Source organism: Neolamprologus multifasciatus, chromosome 4 (genome assembly GCF_963576455.1).
Source record: "Neolamprologus multifasciatus chromosome 4, fNeoMul1.2, whole genome shotgun sequence".
Classification (NCBI taxonomy): domain Eukaryota; kingdom Metazoa; phylum Chordata; class Actinopteri; order Cichliformes; family Cichlidae; genus Neolamprologus; species Neolamprologus multifasciatus.
In genome coordinates, this window is record NC_140442.1 from 21,079,320 (window position 1) to 21,104,196 (window position 24,877).

Below are 24,877 nucleotides of genomic sequence, written 5' to 3' on the forward strand. Positions count from 1 at the left end.
TACTGCTAGCTAGTTTATTGTGATGGTGCTGTTTTTATTATGTTGCTCTTTTTTTGTTTGCTTTCTCTTATGTTTTTTTTCTCTCCATACAGGTGATCCAGGTGTTTTGTTTGTTTTTCTTTCTTTCTTCCCCCCTTTCTCACCGTCTCTTCTCCCCTCTGGTTTTCTTTCTCTCCCTCTCTTTCTTTCATTCTTTCTCCCTGTCCTATCCCCCAGTCATGTCTGTCCCGTTTGTAGCAACCGAAAATAAAATAAATTCATAATTATAATAAAGGTCAATCAAATGGACCAATATGGCAAGGCCATGATGATCCACTTGGTAAAATAAATCCGCTTGGCATCTTTCTTGGCCTTAAGACAAGAATTCTGATGGCTAAAGATCTAAATGTTGTGGTTTAAATGGTCCTTCAAATTAATTCGTTTCCACATCTCCTAAGATGTGTGCATAAGACGGCTGGTGATCAAATCAGCTAGCCCCTCCGGCCTAAAAGAGACAGAGAGATAACAGTGAGATAGGAACTGTAAAACAACATCCATAAAAGATTGATGTGCTCCTAATTTAGCTGCCAGCAGCTCCTCTGGTTGCTCTAAACCAATTTCTGACTGCACATACAAAAGACAGACGCACAAAAAGTCACGTTCATAGACCATTTTTAAGCTCTTAATAACAAAGAGAATTAGTCTGTGGAAATATAAAAGGGATTAACGGGTAAAGGGTGCAATAACGTTGTGGATTTTTAGGCGTTTGTTTTGTTCTTTTTTCAGCTGATTGTGAGTGCTAGCCTACAGGAAGCTAGCTAGCTGTCACATGCTAACCATCTATAAGCAGCAAAATATAATAGACTATTCAAGACACATTTAAAGTATTGTATTTTAATACAGCTTAAGACTATATTACACATACCTTCACATGTGTATAGTCTTTCCACTAAGCTAACTGCTAGCTGTGGTTTAATATTGTATCTCGTGGACTGGTAGCTAGCCAAAAACTGATGATTTAAGTAGGCTGTCTAAAACATGAGCTTCATGTGCTGGATTAATGTGCAGACCTAAAAAGTTTATTGCAAGTATTATACTAGATACCGTGGCATGCTAAAAGAGAAACCACATGAGAATCAGCTCCTTATCCTATTTATCATTGTGGGGGTTTTGGCTCTTACAGGCTACAGCACACTTTGACATGCAGCCTGTTTGAGCTACAAAAAAACAAAAACACTATACAATTTGGTGGAATACACAGAGTGCCTTAATGATTTTGGCCCTCCACTAACTTTTTAACCTTCTAAAACAGTAATAGCACCCTGACCTTTAAAACATATGGGTAAGTCAAGATGAGAATATGAATAAATAATATGCATACATAATCTCAAACAGAAGGTGACTCAAGCGTGAAGGATTTGGTCTTGTCTTTTCTAAAAGGGTGTTTAATTCCATTTACTGCTTCAGTTTGTGTGTGTGTGTGTGTGTGTGTGTGTGTGTGTGTGTGTGTGTGTGTGTGTGTGTGTAAAGTATTGATAGAAGAAAAAATGATTGCACACAGAAAGATTTCTCAGGAAATAACCCTGAAACCTTCACAGATGGATTTTTTTATAGGATATGTTTCTTTATAATCAGCATACAAATATGTAGCAAATATGCCTTCAAGTGCTTGATTTTTTCTCAGACACACACACATATGCTGGTCTACACACATACATCTGGCATGCCATATCCTGTTATGCATCACCCTCTAGTGTCATATTATTAGACTGCAGTGGAAGAAAATCAGAGTGCAGTAAGGCTATCCAACAAGGCCCTATACTACAAAACAAGTTTAATATGCCCACGGCACCGTTCCATTATATTTATTATTGTATCGTTTTATTTTTTTCCAATAGCAATATCAGGAGGTATTGTTCTGGCTCCATAGGGTATTCAGGTGACAGGGCTACTGTTGGCAGTATCTGAACAGTCACAGATAGTCCTGTTATATAATAATAGTGCTTATAGAGGAATACAAATATTATACAATCAACAATCGTTGTTTGTAGCCAAAATTTAAAAAAATAAAATACCTGCTGATCTCTAATCTAGAACAAATCCTACCCTGGAGCAGGTTAATTTCAAGTTACTTGGATAAGCTACAATCCTCCTTCATAGTTAAGGCCATATTCTCTCAATCCATGTGTTTGTATTTGTTCATAATGCAAGATTACAGATATGTCATCAGTTTAATGTATCTGTGTTGATACATTTCATTTCTCTGGAAAAAAGTATGAAAGTTGCAAAACTGTGAAAAACCTGTGAATATTTGCAACTGTATACAACAACTTTATTTATTCAGGTATACAACAACAATATTAGGATACTGAATGCTTCTTTTGTGGTAAGTACATTATCTGTGAGTAACTGAAAACACCGCAGATGATTTACTATTTTATTCTTTTAAACATTGTCTCTAAAAAAACTGTTGATACCACACAGTAACCAGGCATTTTCAAGGTTATATATTTGTTTGATAATGCAGAAATAAGAGGAAGGGGTGGGCTGGGAGGGGATTTATGTGTGTTTGCATAAACAGATTCTCTTAGCTTAGCTTACTTAGCTTAGCTTAGCTTAGTGCAACCACCTGCAACAGAGACAAACAGTTGGTTGTGTATATGTGTACAGATTGTGTTTCCATCTCCAAAACTTAAAAAGCATTCACTTCTCCTAACACCTCTGAAGATCCCTTTTACATATACATCCCTTTTACATTACATATACATAATACATAATACATAATATTTTCTTGATTAGAGTCAATAAAAGTAAAAAGGTTTGCAGTTTTACAGGTGTTTAGTGCATGTACCGCAAAATGTCTTGCACCAGAGCAGATACCTTCTGCCTGCAAATATGAACCAACAAGGGAGATATTCTGTTAATTTTGCACAAAGCCACATTAATGGTTTTTAAATTGGTCATAACTGTATACTTACTGTATACTTACTACTTACTTACTGTATACTTATTGTTAAACGAACAAGCATGCATGAAAGCATAAGTGTATTTATTTCTCAATATCTTCTGAGTAATCTTTAATGTTAATGTGCATACATTCACAATAGGTGCCTAAGTATAAGATGAAGTATGCCTCACTATGTTGTGATACTGTGGTTGTCCATCCGAATAACTTGGAAAACTTTTACCTATACTTATACCTGTATATGTGTGTGTGTGTGTATCTGTTGGTGCTGAGGTGTGTGTGTCAGTGAAACTCAGAAGGAGCTACGCTAACAAGGCTGCTACTCTGCTGACAACTGAAAGGAACCATGGGAGAAACAAAGTGACAAAACAAACAGCAGACGGGACAATCCCCATGTGTGTCACACAGCCGACAGAAGGCTGCACATACTGCTTTAATGTTGTCAAATCAAGTTTTAAAGAGACAGATCACACCCTCAAACTGCACATCCCACCCAGGCTAACACAACAACATTTGAACTCAGCAGAAAGAAATCTCCTCTTATATATTTGGATTCCACTAAATATAAGGGAGACTAGCAAAGTACAGAAGATGTGGAAACCTGAGCAATATACACATATTTATACAAATGTCCACTATATCAGGTACACCTTCATAACTAACGTTATTCAGAAGGGCTTTCATCACAGTGCTGGAAACGTTCTTTAGAGATTTTGGTTGATACTGACATGATAGCATCACACACTTGGTGCAGACTTGCTGGATGCACATCCATGATATGGATCTTCACTCCACCATGTTCCCAAAGGTACTTTATTAGATTGAGATCTGATGGATTGTGGAGCCCATTCGAATACAATAAACTCATTGTCATGTTTAAGAAACCAGTTTGAGATGATCTGAGCCTCATCAGAACATAGGTGTTTTGATAAGGGTATAGAGATGGACAGCAACTCTTCTAGGGTAGGCTGTTGCATTTAAAACAGCGCTCAGTTTGTACTTGCCATTACACCACCATCACCACTAGAAGGAGCTATGGATACAAGTCAGGATGGATCCATGCTTTTGTGTTGTTTACACAAAATTCTAACCTAACATTTAAATGTTGTTGTAGGAATTGACTCATGATACCAGGGAAATTTCTTTCCACTTTTATCGTCATATTTTGGTGAGTCCATGTGGATAGCAGCCTCAATTTCCTGTTCTTAACTGACAGGAGAGGCCCCTGATACAGGCAATCTACTTCAAGCTTTGAAGTGTTGTGTGTTCAGAGATGCTCGTCTGCCTTCGTTGTACCACATAGGTATTTGAGTTACCTTTGCCTTTCTATCATCTGGAAGGAGTCTGGTCATTTTCATCTGACCTTTTGTATCAACAAGGCAATTTCACGCAGAGAACTGTTGCTCACTGGATATTTTCCCTTTTGTGGACCATTCTCTGTAAACCCTGGAAAATTTCAGCAGTTTCTGAACCAGTCAGATCGAAAACCATGCCAAATTCGAAGTCACTTAAATAACTTTTCTGATGCTTGGTTTGGACTTAAGCAGGTTTTCTTGATCATGATTGGCTGATTATATATTGGTAATTGCGATGAACAGGCCTAAAAAGGTTGCTGGTGAGTGTATACAATGCACAGCTATACTCTAGTAGGTATTATTGCTTTCTTAAAAATAATCTGTACATATTATCCAAACTGGCTGGAGATTTAAAGATTTTAAACTCATTAAAATCCTCTCATCTCACAGAAAAGTCATATGAAGTCTTTTTATTGTTAAAACTGGAAAAATGTTGCTGTTGTATCCTTTAACATTATTTTTTCATCATCTCCTGTATGCACTGTGTCATAGGTTTTATTTGATTGACTAGTTGTCTTGTTTTTTGTTTTTAAATCTTAATTTTTAACTGTATCTGGCAATGATAAAAAATAATATGACAGCTACATCGTTATATGTGAACTTGAAGTTTTCTGCAGTGGGATGTGAATCCTGTACGAGGCAGAAAATTGCACTCTGGTTATCTCAGTGCGGCAGCAGCAGCTGAGATGATATCTTTGAGTAAATCAGTATGCACACATAAAACAAACAATAATGAAGCAGAGGACTCCTTTCAACAAACTGACACCCTGCAATTATCCTTCTGTTTGAATTAACATTTCAAATGAATATCAAAGGTGGAAACAAAAATATCATATTTTGGTAAATGAACTGTTTTCTGTTTGTTTTTTCTGAGCTATCAAAATGACCAGAAAGTTCATTCAAGCAGGTAATGAGAAAAATACCAAACACTGCAGGTATCTCAGTTAGAAAAGTACATGGGAAGGAGCGGATTATGAGGAATAATTCAAACCTGTCTGTACATGCTGCATGGTGGTAGGTTGACTCCTTTCCAGAAAACCAGGTGTCAACATGTGGGAAGAATTTACTGAGAACTTGTCATATAAAACAATGTGTCTAACCTGTGTGTTAGTTCAGCAGCAAAGACATGACTTTTTACCACTTGGCCAAATTAACCTGAAAATTAACCTGCCCTTCTGCATTTTCAGCTGCTTAGCTGTTTGGTAATAACAAGCAAAGAAAGACTTCCATATAGACACAGTTGGCACATGACCAGTGCACTGAAGCCAAAGGGAGCAATGGCCTTACGATTTATTTTTAAATTGTCTGTATTTCTCAAATTTTGGTATAAAATTATTCCAAGATTGTAGCATGATTGTAAAAAATGTAAATATTTTGGTAGTAAGGCCAATAAAATTACGTCATGATAATGTAAAATGTTAGTCTAGTTGTCAATGTAACAAAGGCACAGATAGTCTATAGGAGAATGGTGCAGCTATGCCAGGGCTAGCCCAAAATCAAAGGAGGACGCCAGCATTTAACGTATTTGATACTTCTTGTTAGCATCTGCCAATCAGGATGCGCCTTTTAATTGTTCAGGATGCTATAAATGAACTTCGGATAACAGAGGCACACCTGAAGAGCCCGTCACTTTTACCAGTGAAAGAGACACTCTTTGAAGGCTGAGATTTTAAATTGATCAGTTACTTTTCTGCAATGGAAAAATTCAGTACTCTGAACTTTTTTTTTAATTGAGGGTGTATTTAAATTAAAGTTTATTTCACTTCTTAATTTGTATATTTCATGCAGTACATTCATCTATGTGTTATGATCCAATGTTGTCAGTGTTTGTTTTATGCGTGATTCCTCCCACCAGAGGATGGCTGTGGGTTTTTTCCCCTTTTCTTTCTTATGGGATGGACACCTGGGCGTGCCTGCTGAGTAGATGGGTGGAGTCTCTTCCTGTCCTCGGATTGGATAATTGGCTGATCACCTCAAGTATTTAACCACCAGATGACAACCACCTAGCCCCCCTCTCTCCTAGCCTCCACCATCCAACAAAGAGCATGTGTTTTTGATTCGTTGTTTCGTAGAGTGACCTTGCCTATTGATTTGCAAGTACAACCAAGTACAATGTTTGTGTGTGTGTGTGTGTGTCTGGCAATAGAACCTTAATCTTGTAAATAGATTTGTAAAGTAGCAATTGTGTATTTTTTTTTTTTACCTTGTATATATTGTTCACTGCAGCAGCCTAGGTGTGAGAAGCCATTTTTGTTGATTAAGTATTCTCCTGTTTTTTGTTAGAAAGTTAGGTAAGTGAATTGTCTTTTGGTTGGTTTTCATTTGTGTATGAAAGCATAGGGACCATTGGGGAGTTTTGTTTGTTATTTTTGGCATTGCTCACTACTGAAGCAAATAAATGGCTGCTTAGCACTTTAAAAGATACTACTGTTTGTGTTCTTTCTTGGGTGGTGCGTGAGTGGGGCCAATTGCTTGTTGCGTTCAATGCACGCCTAGACTAAGAACGTAACATATGTAATGAAACAGAAAAGCAGTGATTTAACGTAATTAATTAATAATGTTAATAAATGTTAACATAAAGCTCAAAGTAACACATGCCATAGTGCAAGCTACCTTTGGGTTAATGTGTGATCCAACTATGTACCTATAAAGGGCAGCTGTATAACAGCATTTTAGCCTTATTATGTAGGTGGACCCTATTTACACGACATTTAAGCACTTTTATTATCACACTCCAATTTTAATGTCAATCTACACCAATATTCACAATCGTGCATACATATTATTGAATCTTGAGGCCTTCTTTACCGATGCGGTAATTCATCTATGTTCCTACGCCTGGCTTTTCATTATGCAAATCTTCTACTGCATACAAAATCTCCCAGGAAAATGAAAGTATGACTTCACTATGAAAACAGCTTGCGGGTAAGCCTAGAACATATGAAGCAATGGAACAAAAAGGAGTAGCGAGAGTGAAATGTTAATATCGATGAAGTGTTGCAAGATATGAGCTGCACACCACATGCTTTCTCAATAAATTAAAAAACTTAAAGCTTCACATCAGTATTGGCCTGATGTTCACAGACTGATGTTCATAAAATCAGATCAGGGTTATTTAAAGTGCCATGGTCACAATTCCATAATAATAATGGTACAAGTCATTACAACATTTGGACATGGTGACATCCATATATCACTTTCAATATGAATATCAAGTCTGAATTGTAGGTTCCAGGTAAAGACTACAGATGTTTGTGCATTTTGGGTCTAATTGTCATCCCTGTCTGCCTAACTCACCAGTGTTTCTGTAGATCCTGCTCTGCAGTCCCTCAACTATGATCCCGTGAATCGTATCCTAGTCATTTGGCTTCCTGGCTGAACTGATTTTTGGTAAACAGCCCAGTTCAGCCCACCAATCAGGAGATCCATCTGGTTATTGCCAGATCAATAATCACACATCTATCACCACTTCCACTTTCCCAAACCATCAAGCTCAGGTCGAGTCCAATCATCTTTCAACCTGCTGCTTTCAAGCCAATCAGCCTCCACTTCACATACTTTAAATCTCACGGTTCCTCTGACTACTTCCCGCAACCCACCTCCTCTCCATCTCTGCTTCAACCCACCTTACTCAGAGCTCTATCCAAGTCTCTATCTTCATCACCATCACCAGCATCTCCACTCCGGGTGGGGTCCTGCCCTATAAACGGTCTGGATCTATTTAGCAATCAGAGTCCAATTCTGTTTCAATTCTGTTTATCAATAAATTATGTTCAATTCATCCTAAAGATCTCCTCTTATTAAAATTTCACTCAGTGACATGGTCTTGGATTTAATGTGAGCAGTCACCCCTTTGTGCTTCTTGTCTGAAATTCCTATTTAGTTTGTGAACAGACAGACATTTGGAGAATGTACGGCTATGATAAAGTCTAAAAGGTTGAGCTCAGGTACAAGGCAGTTAATTGTGTCACTGCCTGGGGCTGGGACAGGTTTAGAAACACAGTCACACACCCTCGAATCGCACTACAAATTCTTTAGATCACCTTTTATTTAGACACATGGCTGTCACTATTCTGTACTTTAGTTTAGGCAGGAAGTTATTTGCATTCAGATTTTCCATTGTACTTTAGTAACCAAAGAGAAACACAGTGATTGAATGATTTAGTTTAGGCTTTGAATTGCCAACACCAATATAACCAGCATTTTGCTTCTATTAGTCTTAAGTCAGTTTTTGATTCTTATATCTTGTGTTTGAGCAATAAATATTCTTCCTAAAACCAACAAAGTCTGATATGTCTTTTCCCTTCACCCTAGTCAGTCAAAGTAGATAAGTAAAGAGGAGTGTCACAAGGAATGCAGTCCAACCAATAAAAGCCTTTAGGGTGAGGTTCACCTATTTCCAGGGAAATCGAATCAAAGAATAACAATACTTTTTTTTTTTTTTGCAGTTCTACATCACTATCATTCCCAATTCTGGGGTGATCCAGCCGTAGTGTATGAGGTGCAAGAAAATAAAATGAACAAAGGTGATTTTTTTTTTTTTTATTAAGTACAGCACCTTTCCAGACATTGCTTGTGGTGTCAAAAAAAGGGAGAGCTAAATACAAAAAAAGTACAGTTAACTAATGCTGACACTGACAATGCAAAGAGTCTTTCTCCATCAGTTTTGTGTGTATATATTGCTACTCTTGGTATGTCTGGATAAGACCCTGACAGACATAATCAAAGCCACGATCACATAGCCAACCGGCTTACTTGTTCCATGTGTGACAGGGCTGTAGTATACTGTAATGCAGTGTATGGTAAACTGTATAGGGTCCCTTTCCTTTCATCCAAAATGTCTACCTACTTAATTTTACAGAGGTAAACTGATCCATTATCCAGACTGAAACCAGCATGGAGTGGTTCAGTGAAGGTTGTGTGCACGGTGTACAGGTGGATAAGTGTATCAGGAGAGACTTCAAAGAAGGACAAAATCCCTGCCGGCCAGTCCAGGTAAACTCCTATGATAGGACTATAAAGTGCTGCAGAGTCTACAAAGTTTATACAGGAATTGTTATGATAAAAACAACCATCATTCATCCAGCACCAAGACTTTTCATTCTTTCCCAATGAATAGTCAGAGCCAAAGTCTCCCTCCCGGTCAATGCTTTTATATGCCACTCCAACGTTAGCTTGAGAACACTTAACCTCCCAGTAATGGCGACCTGTCAGACCTTCTTCACAGAGAACCTGGCGATTATTAAATCTGTCTGGATGATCAGGATATGGTTGCTTCTCTGGGGCATATTCTGCCATTCTGTTCTCCTTGGTTAAAATAATATTCACACCTGCTGTGTTTGGGTCAAGTGTTAGGTCACAGGCAACTGGAATCAGAGCATGAAAAACAATTAATTACTTGTAATAGTAATATTATGTAAGTATGGTTCTTCATCTCTGGTTATCATCAAACTTTTTAAAAAAGCTAGGTTACTTAGTATTTATACATTTCCCCAAGTCCCTGTTCATACAATTGACATGCTGTGTAAACTGTTTACGTGAACATTCATTTTGCATAGTTCTTTCCTGGTTGTTATTCTTGTTGTTTTACATTAAATGTTTTAACTTTGATGCATGAGGAATGTGGATTGTATCTGATTGCCCTTATACCAGTTGAGTTAACAGATCTGGAATAAATGAAAGCCATACAGAACAGAACATCGTCCCTTGGCCACAGAAAATAGCTCTAATTTAGATATGACTTTAAACTAGACTATCATTAATTAAGCACAAGGCTGCATTGGACTTTACACTTTCGTGATGTAGAAAATATTATTTATAGTAAATCACTATTGTTCATTTTTGTATGTTCATCCTGATTTGGAAAATGTTTAGGGACTTGTAAACACTTGCAAATATAACTGCATGGATGCAAATCACATGTAACATGTAACATTTCATGAACAAGAAAAGGTTTTCTTACACTGTCTCAGCAGCTTCAGGTCAACCCAGCATTCTGCGTTTTGGTCCACACTGATGGGAATAATAATAAAAATCAACTTGCAAACATTATTATAATATTATCAAGTATAAAACTGTGTTTGTTATTGGTTTTCCATACTTGAGTTTTTCCAGACTGCAGCATGAATCCCTCTGTTTTTCCTTCAGCATCTGGACTATGTCATCAGTGAGGTTATTAAAGCTGAGGTCCAGATCTTTGAGACTGCAGGGTTTCAAGTTTAGAGCTGAGACCAAAGAGGAGCCTCCATCGTCTGTCACTTTACAAAATGATAGCCTACAGAAAGCAAACAATGAGTGGTAGATGCTCTCATCAGTGCCAAGTTTGACTTTCTGTCATAACACAAGTGCCATTTCATAGCTTTTTCTCAGTGTCCCTTTGGACAGCACTATGTGCCTCTCACTTTTTTTCAGTGATATCAAATGATTAGATTGCAAAAATTATTGCAACGAAGTGTTATGCTTAAGTTCAATAAGGAAGGCCTGCAGTCACACATCTGTCTGCTTCCCAGGCGTCTGGTGGCTAATCTAAGCTTACGTCACTTTCACTTTCCCACGCTGCCAAGCTCATTGCGACATTACAGACCTAGTCCGATCATGTTTCTACCCACCTTCTTGAGGCCAATCAGCCTCGAATCCACGTTGGGTTATTTTTTGTACTAACCTGAGTGTTTTTAAACCTGTCAGTGCATTGCACAGTGCCATCACCCCCGAGTCTTGTAGGTCATTGTAGCTCAGGTCCAACTCTTTCAGGTGGAGAGGTCTGGAGCTGAGTGCTGAGGCCAGCATCTCACAGCCTTTCTCTGTGACTTTGTTGTGAGTGAGACTGGATGAAAAATGTTAGCATACAATAATTACCAAAATATTTGAAAGAAATGAAAGAAAACATTACTGTGACAATAATTCTCATTTTTCCTCATATACAGTTCTCAACAAATTCATTAGACTGCCACTGTGTGAGAGGTTTGTGCCACAGCTGCACTGGTAACTATATTTTTATTAGAAATTATAATCATATATTTTTTTAATGCTTGTGTAATGGTGTAATCCACCAGTATGCAAAAGCACTTTAATCAAAATGACATTTTAATGCTAATATACAATCATTGCTATTATCCATGAATTTGAAAACTACCTTATTTTATTTTTTTCTAATTATTGTGCCATGTTACAATTATTACTTGCATTTCTGAACAGAAAAAGGGTTTTAGTTATATGTCGATGTTATTTATTGTTTTATGACAGGTAGTTTTATAAATTTGCCAAGTGCTGTTCAATTCAACAGCACAAGATTAGAATGACAATCTTTGTTTTTCATTCTAATCTTGTGTTGTTGAATGATAAATAAATTATATTTAGGATATTTATAATAAATAAACAGATTTTTCCTAAATTGTAACACTAGAAAAAACTAGTTAAATTTCCCCACTGAGAATCTGTTTACCAGCATCACAACCATGATACTCCATGTCAAAAGTACTTAGAGTTAAAATATTTCAAACTGAGCTTTCTTCCTGTTGACTAAACTTTAATAATACCTATAATAGTAAAGAATTTTACCTTAATGCCTCCAGTTTACATTTCGTGCTCATCAGCTCAGCTGACAGTTTCTTCATTTCTGAGTCTTTAAAATTGACGTAGTTCAGTTGCAGCTCTCTCAGATAACAGGTGCTGGATTTGAATGCTGCCACTAACTCTTCGCAGATTTTTTCAGGCTCTGGATTTCGGTTCAGTCTTTTGTTGCAGAAAATAAAATTGGATTGTTGTTTTTATCTGGCCAAAAATTTTCAGAGCAACTGAATTTCTGACATATGAGAAAGCCAAAAAATTAGATGAAGAATAACATGTAAAACGGACCTGAGCTTCTCCAGTTTCTGGGATCTTAATCCAACTGACAGCACAGAGCATAGTGAGTCCCTCAGGATGTTGCCACTCAACTCCAGTTCTCTTAGATTTGAGATTACTGATTGGATGGCTGATGCCAAATCTTCAGCCTGTTTTTCTGAGAGTTCTTCACCAGAAAGACTGCAAGGGCAAAGGACAATAGGTGAAAAGATCCACATGATAACATTCACCACTATGTCAGCTATACCTGTTCACAAATCTAGTCAACCAGTCACACGGCAGCAACCCAGTGCAATTAGGCATGTAGAAACAAGATGTCCCACTGAACTTCAAACCGAGAGTCACAATGGAAAAGAAAGGTGATTTAAGTGACTGGGAATGTGTCTGTGTCAAAAAAAATGTTTGTTTGACAAGCTGGCCTGAGAAACTGGTCTGAGACACTCAGATTCTCTGTTAGTACTAACTACTGATTAGTTAGTACTAATAGAGAATAATTTAAACACCACAGTCTACCTGACCATGTCAATTCCTTTGTAACCATAGTATACACATGTGTATGGTTACAGGGGGATTGTCTGGAAACAACAGTTTCAAGCAGGAAACCATACAAAGCTCTCTGAAGAATGTTCCCAGAACCTTGTTGAATCTATGTCATGTTAAGAAGACATCTGAAGTTAAAAGGTACAGCCCACTACTAGCCAGGTACACCTAACAAAGTTTTCAGTGAATATATAAGCACACTGTTCAAAAAGCACAAAATCATAATAAGAAATGGCAGATGGTAAAAAAGAAAAAGAAAAAAAACCCTCAAAATGTTAATTTTACCAACCTTAGAGCCTCTAGTTCACACTGAGAATATTTTAGTCCGTCAGTCAAGATTTCTGCACCTTCATAGTCCCTGCTATGAAATGTGTTATTGACTAGGTGCAGCTCAGTTAACACAGAGTGTGGTATGCAAAGAGCTGAAGAGATCGTTTTATATTCCCAAACACTGAGATCCAAGCCTGAGATTCTGCAAAAAAAATTTGATTAAATGAAATTCATTTTTTAAAAAAGATCATTGTGCAATGTAAAGTTTTAAAGGCATGTATATCATTTGCTAGCATATATATATATATTTGTTGTCTAATCTGAAGAATTTTTACAGTAAAAATGATATAATTTTCTCCAACTCAGCACTAGAAACCTGTGCTCAGTTAAATTGTTTTGATAAATTTTATTTATTCTATACGGGACGGTTCACAACAGCATGTTAAAACATGGTATGTGCACAGTTATTCCCACTAATCACCCATAGCACTGAGCACCTAATTCTAAGGCCTCAATTCTGCTGTGTTTTCTTTCTGTTTCTTTTTAAACAGCTCTTTTATTTCACAGTGCCAGACAAAGCAGCAAAGACTGCAAAGACTCCATTGATCATAACCGTAAACTATATTTAAGACTGTAGTCTTGTTATGACTGTTCTGAACTGGCATAACAATATATCAAGGTAAACTGACATATGTTAGACCTGCAGTTTCACTGGTGTTTGTCTGATACATTTGCTTAACTATAGACTTACATTGCCTTTTTGCAGTTCCTCACAGCTGGAAGAAGTCTAAAGATACCTTTTCCTGATGGTCTGTATTTCTTGATATTGAATTCATCCAGAGGCGTGTTTGACATCAGAATCAAGTCAGCCAGAGCTGAACACTCAACAGGAGAGAGCGGTGATTCAGGAAAACAATTTGGTTTCAGATACTTTCGTACTGATTCATGTAGGGAACTGTCTTTCAACTCAGTCAGGCAGTGGACAAGGTTTAGACATCTTTCAGCTGAGCAGTCAAACAAATCTATTTCTAATAGACTTGACCGAATTTCCTCAATATTTGTTGAATGCTCTTCAGTCTGCTGAATCAGACTTTGAAGTGGTTCTTCTGATGATTGTAGAGACAAGCCAATAAGGAACCTGAGGAACATGTCCAGTTCTCCGGTCGTTCTCAGAGTTGAATTAGCTATTGTAATTTCAATCAGTTCATTCAAAGGTAGATCCACTGGAACTGTTTCCAAGATAGACTTGAGCTCTTCATCAGACCCTTTTAGCATGAAATCCTTGAGACTTTCAGAATCGATTTTTTTGTTTGCAAAACTGTGATATACAAAGAGAGCAGCAAAATACTCTTGAACTGTCAGATGCACAAAGCAGTAAAGTTTCTTAGTAAAGAACACGCTCTCTTCTTTGAATATTGCTGTACACAACCCGCAGTAAACTCCAGCTTTCATTATATCTATGTCATACTTCTCCAGATCTTTAGCAGTGAATATGATCTTGCTCTTTTCCAGTTGCTCAAAGGCCAACCTGCCTAATTTCAAAATGAACTCTTCATTTGACTTAAAAAGCTCTGCTGTATCAGGCTCTTCCTGGTCTTCCTGGTTGCCATATTTTTCATTAGCGATCATCATCTGAATAAGAAGGAAGTGTGTGTACATCCCAGTAAGAGTTGTGGGTATTTTTTGGTTTCCATCTTTGGTGTTTCTCATTTTACGCATCAAATACTCAAAAACATTTACAGCAATCCAACAGAAGATAGGTATGTGACACATAATGTACAGGCTCCGTGACATTGTTATGTGTTCAATTATTTTTTCAGCAACTGCTTTGTCCTCAACTCTCTTTCTGAAGTACTCTATTTTTTGTGGATCATCAAATCCTCTGACCTCGGTCCACTGGTAAACATACTCACGAGGAATGCGTTGAACTGCTCCTGGTCTTGAGGTAATCCAAACAAGTGCAGAGGGAAGAAGATGTTTCCTGATAAGGTTGGTCACCAGAGTGTCCACTGAGGACACCTTCGTAGCATCATCCAGTATTGTGGTCGTTTTGAATTTCAGCTGAAGTTGACTTTCATCGAGACCATCAAAGATGAACAAAACTTTACGATCAGCCAAAGCTTTTGCAACTGCTATGGTTTTAAGTTCTGGATGGAATGTTTTCACAAGGTTCTCAAAGCTAATCTGATCATCTTGGACCAAATTTAGCTCCCTGAATGGAAACATAAGGATGAAGTCCAAGTCCTGATTGGCTTTTCCATCTGCCCAGTCAAGGATGAACTTCTTCACAGAGACAGTTTTTCCAATGCCAGCGATCCCCTTTGTCATCACAGTCATGATTGCTTTCACTTCTTTGTCGTCTTGCTCGTGTTTAAAGATGTCATTACAGTTGATTTTTGTACCCTCAACAGTTTGATTTCTCGCTTTATCTTCAATCTCCCAGATCTCATGTTGTTTATTGACATGTTCACTCTCCCCTTTTATAATGTGAAGCTCTGTGTAAATTTTATCCAATGATTTTTCCTCAATAGAAGTCTCTTCAGTGCCTTCCCGCTGCCACTGACACTTCTGTCTCAGATATTCTTTGTTCTTTTTGATGACCTCCTTGATGACATCTTCTGCTGTAGGTAAAGAGGAAAAAGAACAATCTTATAACTATCATTATCCCTGGTCTAGTTCCAGGGTTAGATTTTTTTTTTTAATTTCTTGTTTCTTCAAACTCTGTTGTCTGTGTGGACTCTATTACTCAACTATTTATATATGCATATATGTACAGTGTTGAGTTCTTTAAAGCATTTATTTATTTATTTAATTACTAACCAGAGGAAGTAATTAGTTACACAACTGTATTCAAATGTACTGTTTATGAGGTCAGGGAAACCTGAAGACTGAAGAAGTTACAGGTGATGAAATGTTTCTCCCGCTGAAAACGCTACGTTTAGATGAACAGAATCAACTTTCAGCCCATAGACAATTCCAATTGATCGCCACTATTCCTCTAGACACTTCAAGCCTGACTGCTCATCACTGCCTTTGTTACCTGTTGAAGATCAGACTTTGGCTGCTGGGCTGGGATTGGATTCAGTTTAAAATTACTCTGGGTTTTTGACTAGTTGGGTGTTAGCATGCTGTCCTTGTAAAGAACCAAAGTTGTGTTACCAATTATGCATTTTTTTAGTCCGAATTATAGTTTCGACTTTACCATTGCACTTTTGTCCTTAAATTAATTACTAATTAAACAAATTAGTAATGTCCATATCGCTACTTCTCAAAAGCTGCATTGATATACTTCTTCACCATTTTCCTCCCCACGCATACAAACACAATTCAGCTGATTGTAGCGCAGGAAGGACGCAGGAAAATAAACATCTGTTTTTTTTCTTCTCTACTGTAATTGTTGTGTAATTACTGAATTTAGTATAGTAACACGTTAACTTACTCCATTACTGAAAAATCCAAAGTAATTACAGCAATGCATTACTTTATAACTCGTTACACCCAACAATGTGTATCCACGTGTTCAGCGTTTAGGCCATTACACACGGACCACGTGTTTTTGCATAAGATTCGGCATCTGTGAAACTGTGAAACGAATTAAGTCCGTCCTGTTGTTTCTAAACAAAAAACAAAGAAATTCTGGGTTCATCCATTTTTTCTGAAAAGGCAGTAGCAGGGGATAATTCATGGTTTGATTGAGGACTTGAATTTTCATTACACCACTGTCATACATATATTCGGTGTCGCTGTTTGAGCTCTTGTTAACAGAGTTGGGACCACATCTTAGAAAGCAGAGAAATCATTTCAGAAAGCTGAGTGACCCGGAGCAGCTCATAGCTGTGTGTTAGAGGTACTGGTGTGCGTTTTGTGCTACAACCACACCTATAGCCAAATGCAGTGATCTGCTTGGTGAGATCAGTTTACTTGGATCTGAAAAAGTGAGCTTGGTTCCAAATATGCACTAAAATATCTGAGTCTAAAACATTTTTTTAACACAGAAAATATTTCCACAGATTTTATGTGCTTAGATTTTATGTAAAAATCTTACTAGCTAGCCTTTAGTTATGCATTATCCTTTAACGTGGCAAAGTATAGAAAGCCTTCTAACAACTTTTGCAGAATTATCTGTATGTCATAACTGTCTTAACTTTTATGCATTAAATGAAAAACAAAAGAGATAACAGGGCAGTTCAAAATGTTTCACCCAAACACCTTACATACTTTCACATGTCTCTGGCTGAATTTCTTGGAGGCTTCTGTAGAAAGCAGATTTGACTTCTTGAGTAGTCAGGGCATTGTAGAGTTCCCTCATCTTGTCCTGGCTTGTTGTTGCAGCATCAATTTTGTTGTAGGTCTCTTTATGGATCATTTTTTGCTGTCTCATTTCATCTGCTATTGGCATCACTAAAATGACACTTTGAATGAGCTTAGACCTGTTGCTGTCCACCCAGTCAGCTTCTTTAAAAAAAAAAACACACAAATTAATTGTAAGAGATTGCATTTTAATGGGTATTTTATGACCAGAGTTTGTCTTAAAATTATTAACTTTAACTCACCATTTTTGTTGCTGAAGCAAGGACTGACAAAGGACAGAAACAAAGTTACTGTAAGTGGTTAATGTGTAAACCATATTATGTTTTAAAGGAAAAAGGTAAGAGTTGCATCTTACATTTATGTTGTTACACTGATTGTATATTTGTTTGTTTGTTTTTTAAATAAAATCAGTGTGATAATAAAAGACTAAACAGTTTTTTTATGAATGAAAAATAATGAAGTCTCACCTGAAGGTGTTAACTTCAGCAGTAGCACAGTCATGTGCACTGCTGTTCTCACTACAGTTGTTTTTTCCAGATGTTTCTTCTGCATGTCTGGATAAATGCTCTTCTGCTTCCTTCAATGCAGTCCCCAGCCCCTGCACAGACGGCCGTCTTAGGAGGGAGGAATTTGCTCCACTTTCCTCTGTGCTGCAAACAACCTTTTTCTTGTGGTCAGATTTGTTGTTTTGCCTTTGACCCCTCTTGTGTGTAGAGCATTGGCTGCCCATGTTTGTTCTTCTGTGTCAGCTCAATGACTCAAAGCGTTTAAGTGCGATCTAGGCTACCACGCTCTATCGCATTAGTGCTGTGGCTTTACAACCGCGTCCGGTGTCTGTAAAAGTAAAAGTAAGAAAAAAAATGAAGCATTCAGAGAATTAATGATCATTGACATCTAAGATATTTGATTGGGTGAATGTGATATGCGGTTAATATGTTTATCTTACCTTTGTGTTCGATGTCCTGTAGTAGCTGCAGTCGGCTGGGTGAATCTCTCTCTGTTCACTTGATCGCTTTCACTCTCTCTATCTCTCTATCTCTCTATCTCTCGCGCTCTCTTTTTCTCTCTCTCCCTCTCTTGCTTTGTACATTGTGTAAAGAATCAGATTCAATGTAACATCACCGGTTTGGTGAGTTATTTTTTTATGTTCAGATAGTAATAGCAAACACGTTATTAATTTGTTAAGGTAAACCCATTCACGGTAGACTACTGCCAGCTTTAAAATGTTTAATTTACCTTTATTAGTGTCCCTTGCGTTTTATATGTGAAGAGTAACGTGCCATTGAAATAAACATTAAAGCCATTTTTGCAGCTGTGCTTCTAAAATGTGCATGATTTCAGTGTGGCCTTTTGTCTTAAATGTTATTTGTACAAAATAATAATAATCCACTCATTCACAAAGCTTTTGTAACCTATAAATTTAAAGTGTCAAATACTTAATTTGTGCAAGTGTAGCTTCTCGTGTTGCTATTTAATGAGAATCTTAGTCACGGTAGTAATAAAACCAAATGTTGGCTAAGACAGACTGTCCTGTCCCATAAACTCCAGCTATTTGTTAAAGAGAAGCAACCTCTAGTGGCCAGGTGACTAACTGCATGGAAAGTGTGCAGTGGTGTTACTGTTTTTAGATGAGGTGCAACTCTGGAGATCCAGATAACTGAGCAATGTTTACATGGCTTTAAATAATTCTTTAAATTGTTCTTTTCTTTAAACCATAAAACATGAGTGCCTCTAACCCAGCGGTCCCCAACCCCCGGGCCTCGGACCGGTACCGGTCTGTGAGTCGTTTGGTACCGGGCCGCGAGAGTTGAGGCTCAGGTGTGAAATGTATGGTTTTCAGGGTTTTTATCGGTTTTCAGCATTATTTTTCCTGGGTCTTTTCACGTGTGTTATGAATAAATCGTATTTTTTTCGGTACCGGTACTAGTTTTATTTTGTTGTATTTATCCGCGACACCTTAAAGGCCAGTCCGTGAAAATATTGTCGGGCATAAACCGGTCCGTGGCGCAAAAAAGGTTGGGGACCGCTGCTTTAACCCACCTAACACCACAGATAATCCACACACTCTGCACAAATTCAAAGACTCACAGCTCAAGACACAAAACTCCACACAAAACGGAAAATCTCATTTTCAAAAATACCCGTGTACGTGTGGATGTGGCGTAAATTTCTATTCATCTGACCCCAGTTTTCTACTTTGCCTCACTCCACTTTAAATGAATTTTGACCTAGAAGATGACAAAGTTGTTAGAACATGTTCGCATATGGCTCCGTCTTTGTACAACAGATTTTAACCTGAATTTGAGGATGGAATAGTGAACTATATACATGGACACAAATTCTTTTGGAAGTGTCCTTGATAGCTTACAGCGATTTCCAGTGGGCCCAAACATCACAGACATTCAATATAAATTCTTGCTTTTCTGGAGAAAAGCAAGCTGTTCTATTATGAATAAAGTATGGGTTTGTAAAAATTTAAAAATCATTGTATTCTGTTTTTAAGTTGTGTATACTTCCTTTCTATCATTTTCAGAATTGAAGGGGTTGTATATATGGTTACCAAGCAACTGAAATATATACTTTAAAAAAAGGTGTCACATACTTTCACATGCCTGTGGCTCAATTTCTTGAAGGATTCTGTAGAATGCAGATTTGGATTTTGTAGTAGTCAGTGCATTGTAGAGCTCACTCATCTGATCCTGGCTGGTCCTGGCAGCTTGGATTTTGTTGTACATCTCTGGATGGATCAAACCCTGCTGTCTCAATTCCTCTGCTATAGGCATCACCAAAGTGATTGTTTGAATGAGTTTAGACCTTTTCTTGTCCAGGTCTGCTGAATATTTCTCAGCTATAAGAAATATTCTTTGGAACTTTAGAAGCAGAGGAATTAAAGATGTTTTTATGGACATTTCATTATGAGTTAATTGTAAAATTATAATGATTAACTCACCTTCCTCTTCTATATCAGACAGGCAAAGACTAGCAAAATGCAAAGACAACTGTAAGTATTTTATCTTTTATCTTTATTATATATTTATTTATTTATCTATGTACAATTAACTTTTTTACTGTCAATCACAAAATAACAATTGTCTCACCCCTGGGCATTAAATTGTAATTTGTCATTTTTTCTAGAGGTTTCTTCTGCATGTCTGCATGAAGTCTCCTCCCTGTTTCCTTCACTGTGTCCCCCTCCCCCTTCAGAGGCCGTTTTAAGAGGAAGGAAGGGTTTTCTTCACTCTTCTCAGTTCTGTTAACACCCTCTTTGTCACATTTCTTGTTCATCTTTTTACACCATCTACGTGCCGAACACTGGTTCCCCATGATGTTATTTCTTCACTGTCAGCTCAGTCACTTGGTGAATTGGTGTGACGGTGGACCCAAATGTAGACTTTTAAGGCTGAGTTACTATACAAAAACAAACCTTTATTTTAACATAGAACACGTCCAATGAAACATTAAACATTTTCCACAAAGGTAAACAGGGAAAAAAGAACCAAACTACGATAAGAAAGTAAGGTAAACTGAGGATTTAAGTACACTAAAGATACACAGGGAGGGGAAAAATGCAAAAAAAACACAATCAAGTTGGACAAAGGATGTAAAACTAAACAGAAACCTAAAAGACAGTAGCAAAGAAAACATAAAAGAAAGTCTGATAATGCAAGAATGTCTAACACTGACACCTAACAGACACGGGGAATATAAGAGGGAAACAACATTATCTGTAAATAAGAATGGAGGACACAAATAACAAAAAGAAAACAGAGTTCAAACACTACATTGCATTGAAATATTAACTCCTTAGCACAAGGAAAATAATAAAACAACAAGCCACGAAGGACTGAACAGAAAATATTAAATAAAAGGTTGCAAAACTTAAAAAGCATGACCAACTCTGCCATTTGTAAAGCATTTAAATGTGAGCATTATTGCACATATATTGAGTTTAGGAGTCAGACCCAGGCCACAGCATTTAGTCCTGTGGCAAATGGTTGCCTGCTCTGTGAGCTAAACCAGCACTCCTTTACGAAATATGTTTGAAAATATATAGCATTTTGTATAATTGTCATAAGCTTTATTATTTGTTTGAAGTGAACTAAATAATAAATTGAAATTGTACATAAGAACATTCATGGTAAGGTGTAATATGACATGATGAACAACAGATTACTTCCACTTTCACTAGTATGTAATAAAGTTATATACAATTATATATCCTGTGCACTGAAGTCAGGGTTGAGCATTTTTTTTGTGTTTGTCAAAGCCCCGGGGGTTCATCTGTCATGGTGGCCTCGAAATATCGATTCACAAAGTACTACTGGTGACACTGCTGATGACTTGTGACTCTTCTTATGCATCCACTTATTATTTTACCACTGTGCTTTTCTTCCAGTCTTTTCCTCTTGTGACACTACTGGGTGGTATAAGGCACATCTGTCAGTGAAGCTCCTGGAAGTCAGTGAGAAACCACAGGATGGTTTTTTTTTACTCTGCAAATTTAATTTGTTAGTGTCTAGTGTATTTTACTAATAGATATGGAAGTGGTGGATAAAATTTTTTATCATGTAGTTTTGTAACTTTTTTTCTGCTAAAGCATGTTGCTGTGTCTTTGTACTCTGCACCTGTATCCTGAACTCTCATTTAACAATACAAACTAAAGTCTATTGAAGTCTGTTTACTTCTTTTCATGTAAATTAACTTTGTCACAAATGAAATTTCTCAGTTTGTGATATTGATTCTCATTAATGTGTTATATGTACACAGTTCACAGCAAAATTTCCCATCAGCAGTTAACAGTATTAGTTGACCTGCTGGTATGTATGTGGTGGGACGTGGTTTGCGGTGCAGTGCAGGGAAGGCAGACGCACCCACTCTGCATCCGCAATCACACCCACTGGCTGCAAGAAGGGGAATTAGGGTTGTGTTTGGGTTGGTGTTGTGGTGTGATGCATCTGCAGCTGAGAGCTGAGAGCTGCAGCTGAACTAATAAAGATGGCCCAAAACCTTGATTTGTGGACTCGCCGTGTCTCATTCACACCACAATGTATTTAAATAATAGCTAGCAACCCAATCACTAGTCTCAATGTTTGTCATGCTTGCACATTATTATCAATGTTAGCAAACAAGCTAATACAATACTTAATAAACAGAGATTTGTTTGTGACTCTTCTAACTGTAACTACTACTATTGGAAATATTACTACTTTAAAAAAAAATAGCTAGGTTAACTGCACATAAACTGTCATTAGCTTTCAGGTTGGTTGGCTAGCTACAGCTGCAGGGAAAGCTCATCTATCCAATCTCTTCTATTTATCCAATTCAGGGTTGTGGAGTGTCTGAAGCCCATCTTAACTGCCATAAGAGAAGAGGCAGGGTACAGCCTGGACAGGTCACCAGTTTATCACAGGGCTAGCACAGCAACTCAGACAACTATTTGCACCTATATTCACACCTATATCCAATATAGACTCACCAATTAACCTAACAACACTAACAAGCTATTGAAAAGATGGGAAAACCCCTTTTTTAAAATACTTTTTAATACTTTTCATGCAATAATATTTGACAGACTTACAGTGTCATGACCAGAGCTTTGGTAAAAAGATGGTCTGACTGAATTTGAGGGGTATGGCATTCTAGAATGAAAATCATTGGTCAAATCCTGAAAGACATAACAAAGGGTGATTGGTTTTTATAATTCATGGTGGTGGACGACCATATAATTGTGGTTGAATTTTGGTCGTAATACGGAAAGTTATCGGCTCTAATGTGGATTTACTTCTTTTGCTGTCACCCACGGGCATGCTCACTGTTGTACAGGAAATCGGATGTGTACAAAATAACCAGGAATGGAGATAAGACCGTCCCCTTTGGTCCCCCCAGTGATACTAAACACCACATCACATCACTCTTACAATGTGCCAGTAGGTTGAAGTCAACCTAACAGTCTTCATTTTTGGTAAAACTGCATTCACCACTGTTTGGAGAGATTAATATTACATATTACATTTCTGCAACAACTTTTAAACCAAATTTCAATATGTTTACAAATATGCCATCCCATTTTTTTCTGAATCTCTTTTGAAAACAGTATATCAGAATCAGTGGCGTGTCTAGAAAATCTTTGTTGGGGGGGGCAGGTAGGGGCATAGATTTGGAGAAGGGTGGCAGATTGGCAGATAATGTTAAAAACAATTCTACCAACTGTTAACCATAATTCAATAACCCTATAAACCTAATAACCGAATGCGCTTTTAACTCTTATTAGAATGAGATTTTAACCACTACGGTGCAAAGTTGTTAGGTACTGCGTTGATAAAGTACAAGAGATACAATCAGTCAGTGTTTATTCAGCAGTCAAGGACATCAATATGGTGACACTGCCAGTATTAACCTGCAGGGCTGGACTGGGACAAAAAATTGGGCATTTTCACTACAGACCGGCCGACCAGGTATTAAAGCCATAAAGCCTTTGAATGAAAACAAATGCTGTTGTGACAGTGATGTACACTGTCTTGTTGGTATATGTATGATTTCTATACATTTTACGTCAGATAAAAACTTCAGATAATTATTTAATAAAAGCTAGATATTTTAAATGAGAATAAGAAAGAAAAGTATTTCTTTGTGCCCCCTCTCCCTGTTAATGCCCTACCTGGCCCCCTGGCAATACTTTGCTAGACCCGCCCCTGCACAGTTACCAGCTGTCAGCTACTTAGAAAAGGATCCTGGTGTTATTTGTCTCTTAGAAACAGTTCATAACTTCCCTTCAACTCATTCATGTCACCTAAAAGGTAAACCTGTTTCTCCATCACCTGTTCAGCTCTGATGATTCAGTAAGGACATCTCCTGGTTTCATCCTCATGTTTCCCTCTCACCACATATCCAAACCGATATCATGACCAGCAGATTTTACAGCTGTGGCTCCAGCAAACATCAGCTGATACTAGAAATTAATATTAAATACATTCTAACAACAGCTGATCAAGCTTAAACGTGCTGCTGTCGTTTAGCGCGACATTCGCTAGTTTCCTGTTTCTGGCGCAAAGTGGGCGATAAATAAACAAGAGAGAAAAGCCGATCAGCTGATCATTGATCAGTTTCATGATTGAAGTAGCAACAGGGGAGGGAGGGGGAGAATGAGAGAAGAAGAGACAGCTGTGCAGCGTAAACACACAGAATAACTCCAGCTTTGTGTCTTTTTTCATTCTAGCTAAAGTACGGGACAAACTGCGTCTCTTCTCAGCTCAATACCAAACGCATAATATTTTCTCTGAATGAGGGACCATTCCACTTTTTAAGGAGCCGTTGGCAACTCTACTAACTAACCTTATGAATAAAATAAACTTCACTATCAGTAACATCATAGCAACCGAACAGCTGTATAGAAACTCCGTCATGCTAGCTCACGCAGTACGAGTTATTGTAACTGACTGTAAAAAGTCAGCACAACGAAAATAAACTCCACCTAAACTTGGTTTATATCTGACCCAGATAGACTGCAGGTCATAACTTCTTACCTGAAGTTCAGTTCACCTGATAGTCGGACCGGCGGCTGCCTCGGGTCTCTCCTCCTCCTGCCTCCCCTTCCCTCATCCACCTGTTGCCTCTG

At 37.6% G+C, this 24,877-nt stretch overlaps 1 protein-coding gene across 6 annotated transcripts; it reads right to left on the reverse strand.

Annotated features, from left to right (window-relative positions):
- Positions 1-91: 91 nt before the first annotated feature.
- LOC146520372 (NACHT, LRR and PYD domains-containing protein 3-like) lies at positions 92-21,279 on the reverse strand. Of its 6 annotated transcripts, none has more exons than XM_085157453.1 (12): positions 18,209-21,278; positions 17,730-18,075; positions 17,505-17,527; positions 17,170-17,406; positions 13,703-15,572; positions 12,971-13,153; positions 12,154-12,321; positions 11,857-12,030; positions 10,961-11,122; positions 10,400-10,573; positions 10,262-10,311; positions 92-9,665 (listed from the first exon to the last, which is right to left on the reverse strand). In XM_085157453.1, the coding sequence occupies exons 2-12, from the start codon at positions 17,990-17,992 to the stop codon at positions 9,145-9,147; spliced, it is 3,825 nt and encodes a 1,274-aa protein (XP_085013579.1). In that variant the 5' UTR covers positions 17,993-18,075; positions 18,209-21,278; the 3' UTR covers positions 92-9,144. The 6 variants fall into 6 exon arrangements, with proteins under 6 accessions (XP_085013579.1, XP_085013578.1, XP_085013580.1 ...); XM_085157452.1 differs by having other exon boundaries at positions 17,730-18,096; XM_085157454.1 differs by having other exon boundaries at positions 13,703-15,569; positions 17,730-21,279.
- Between the last annotated feature and the right edge of the window lie 3,598 nt (positions 21,280-24,877).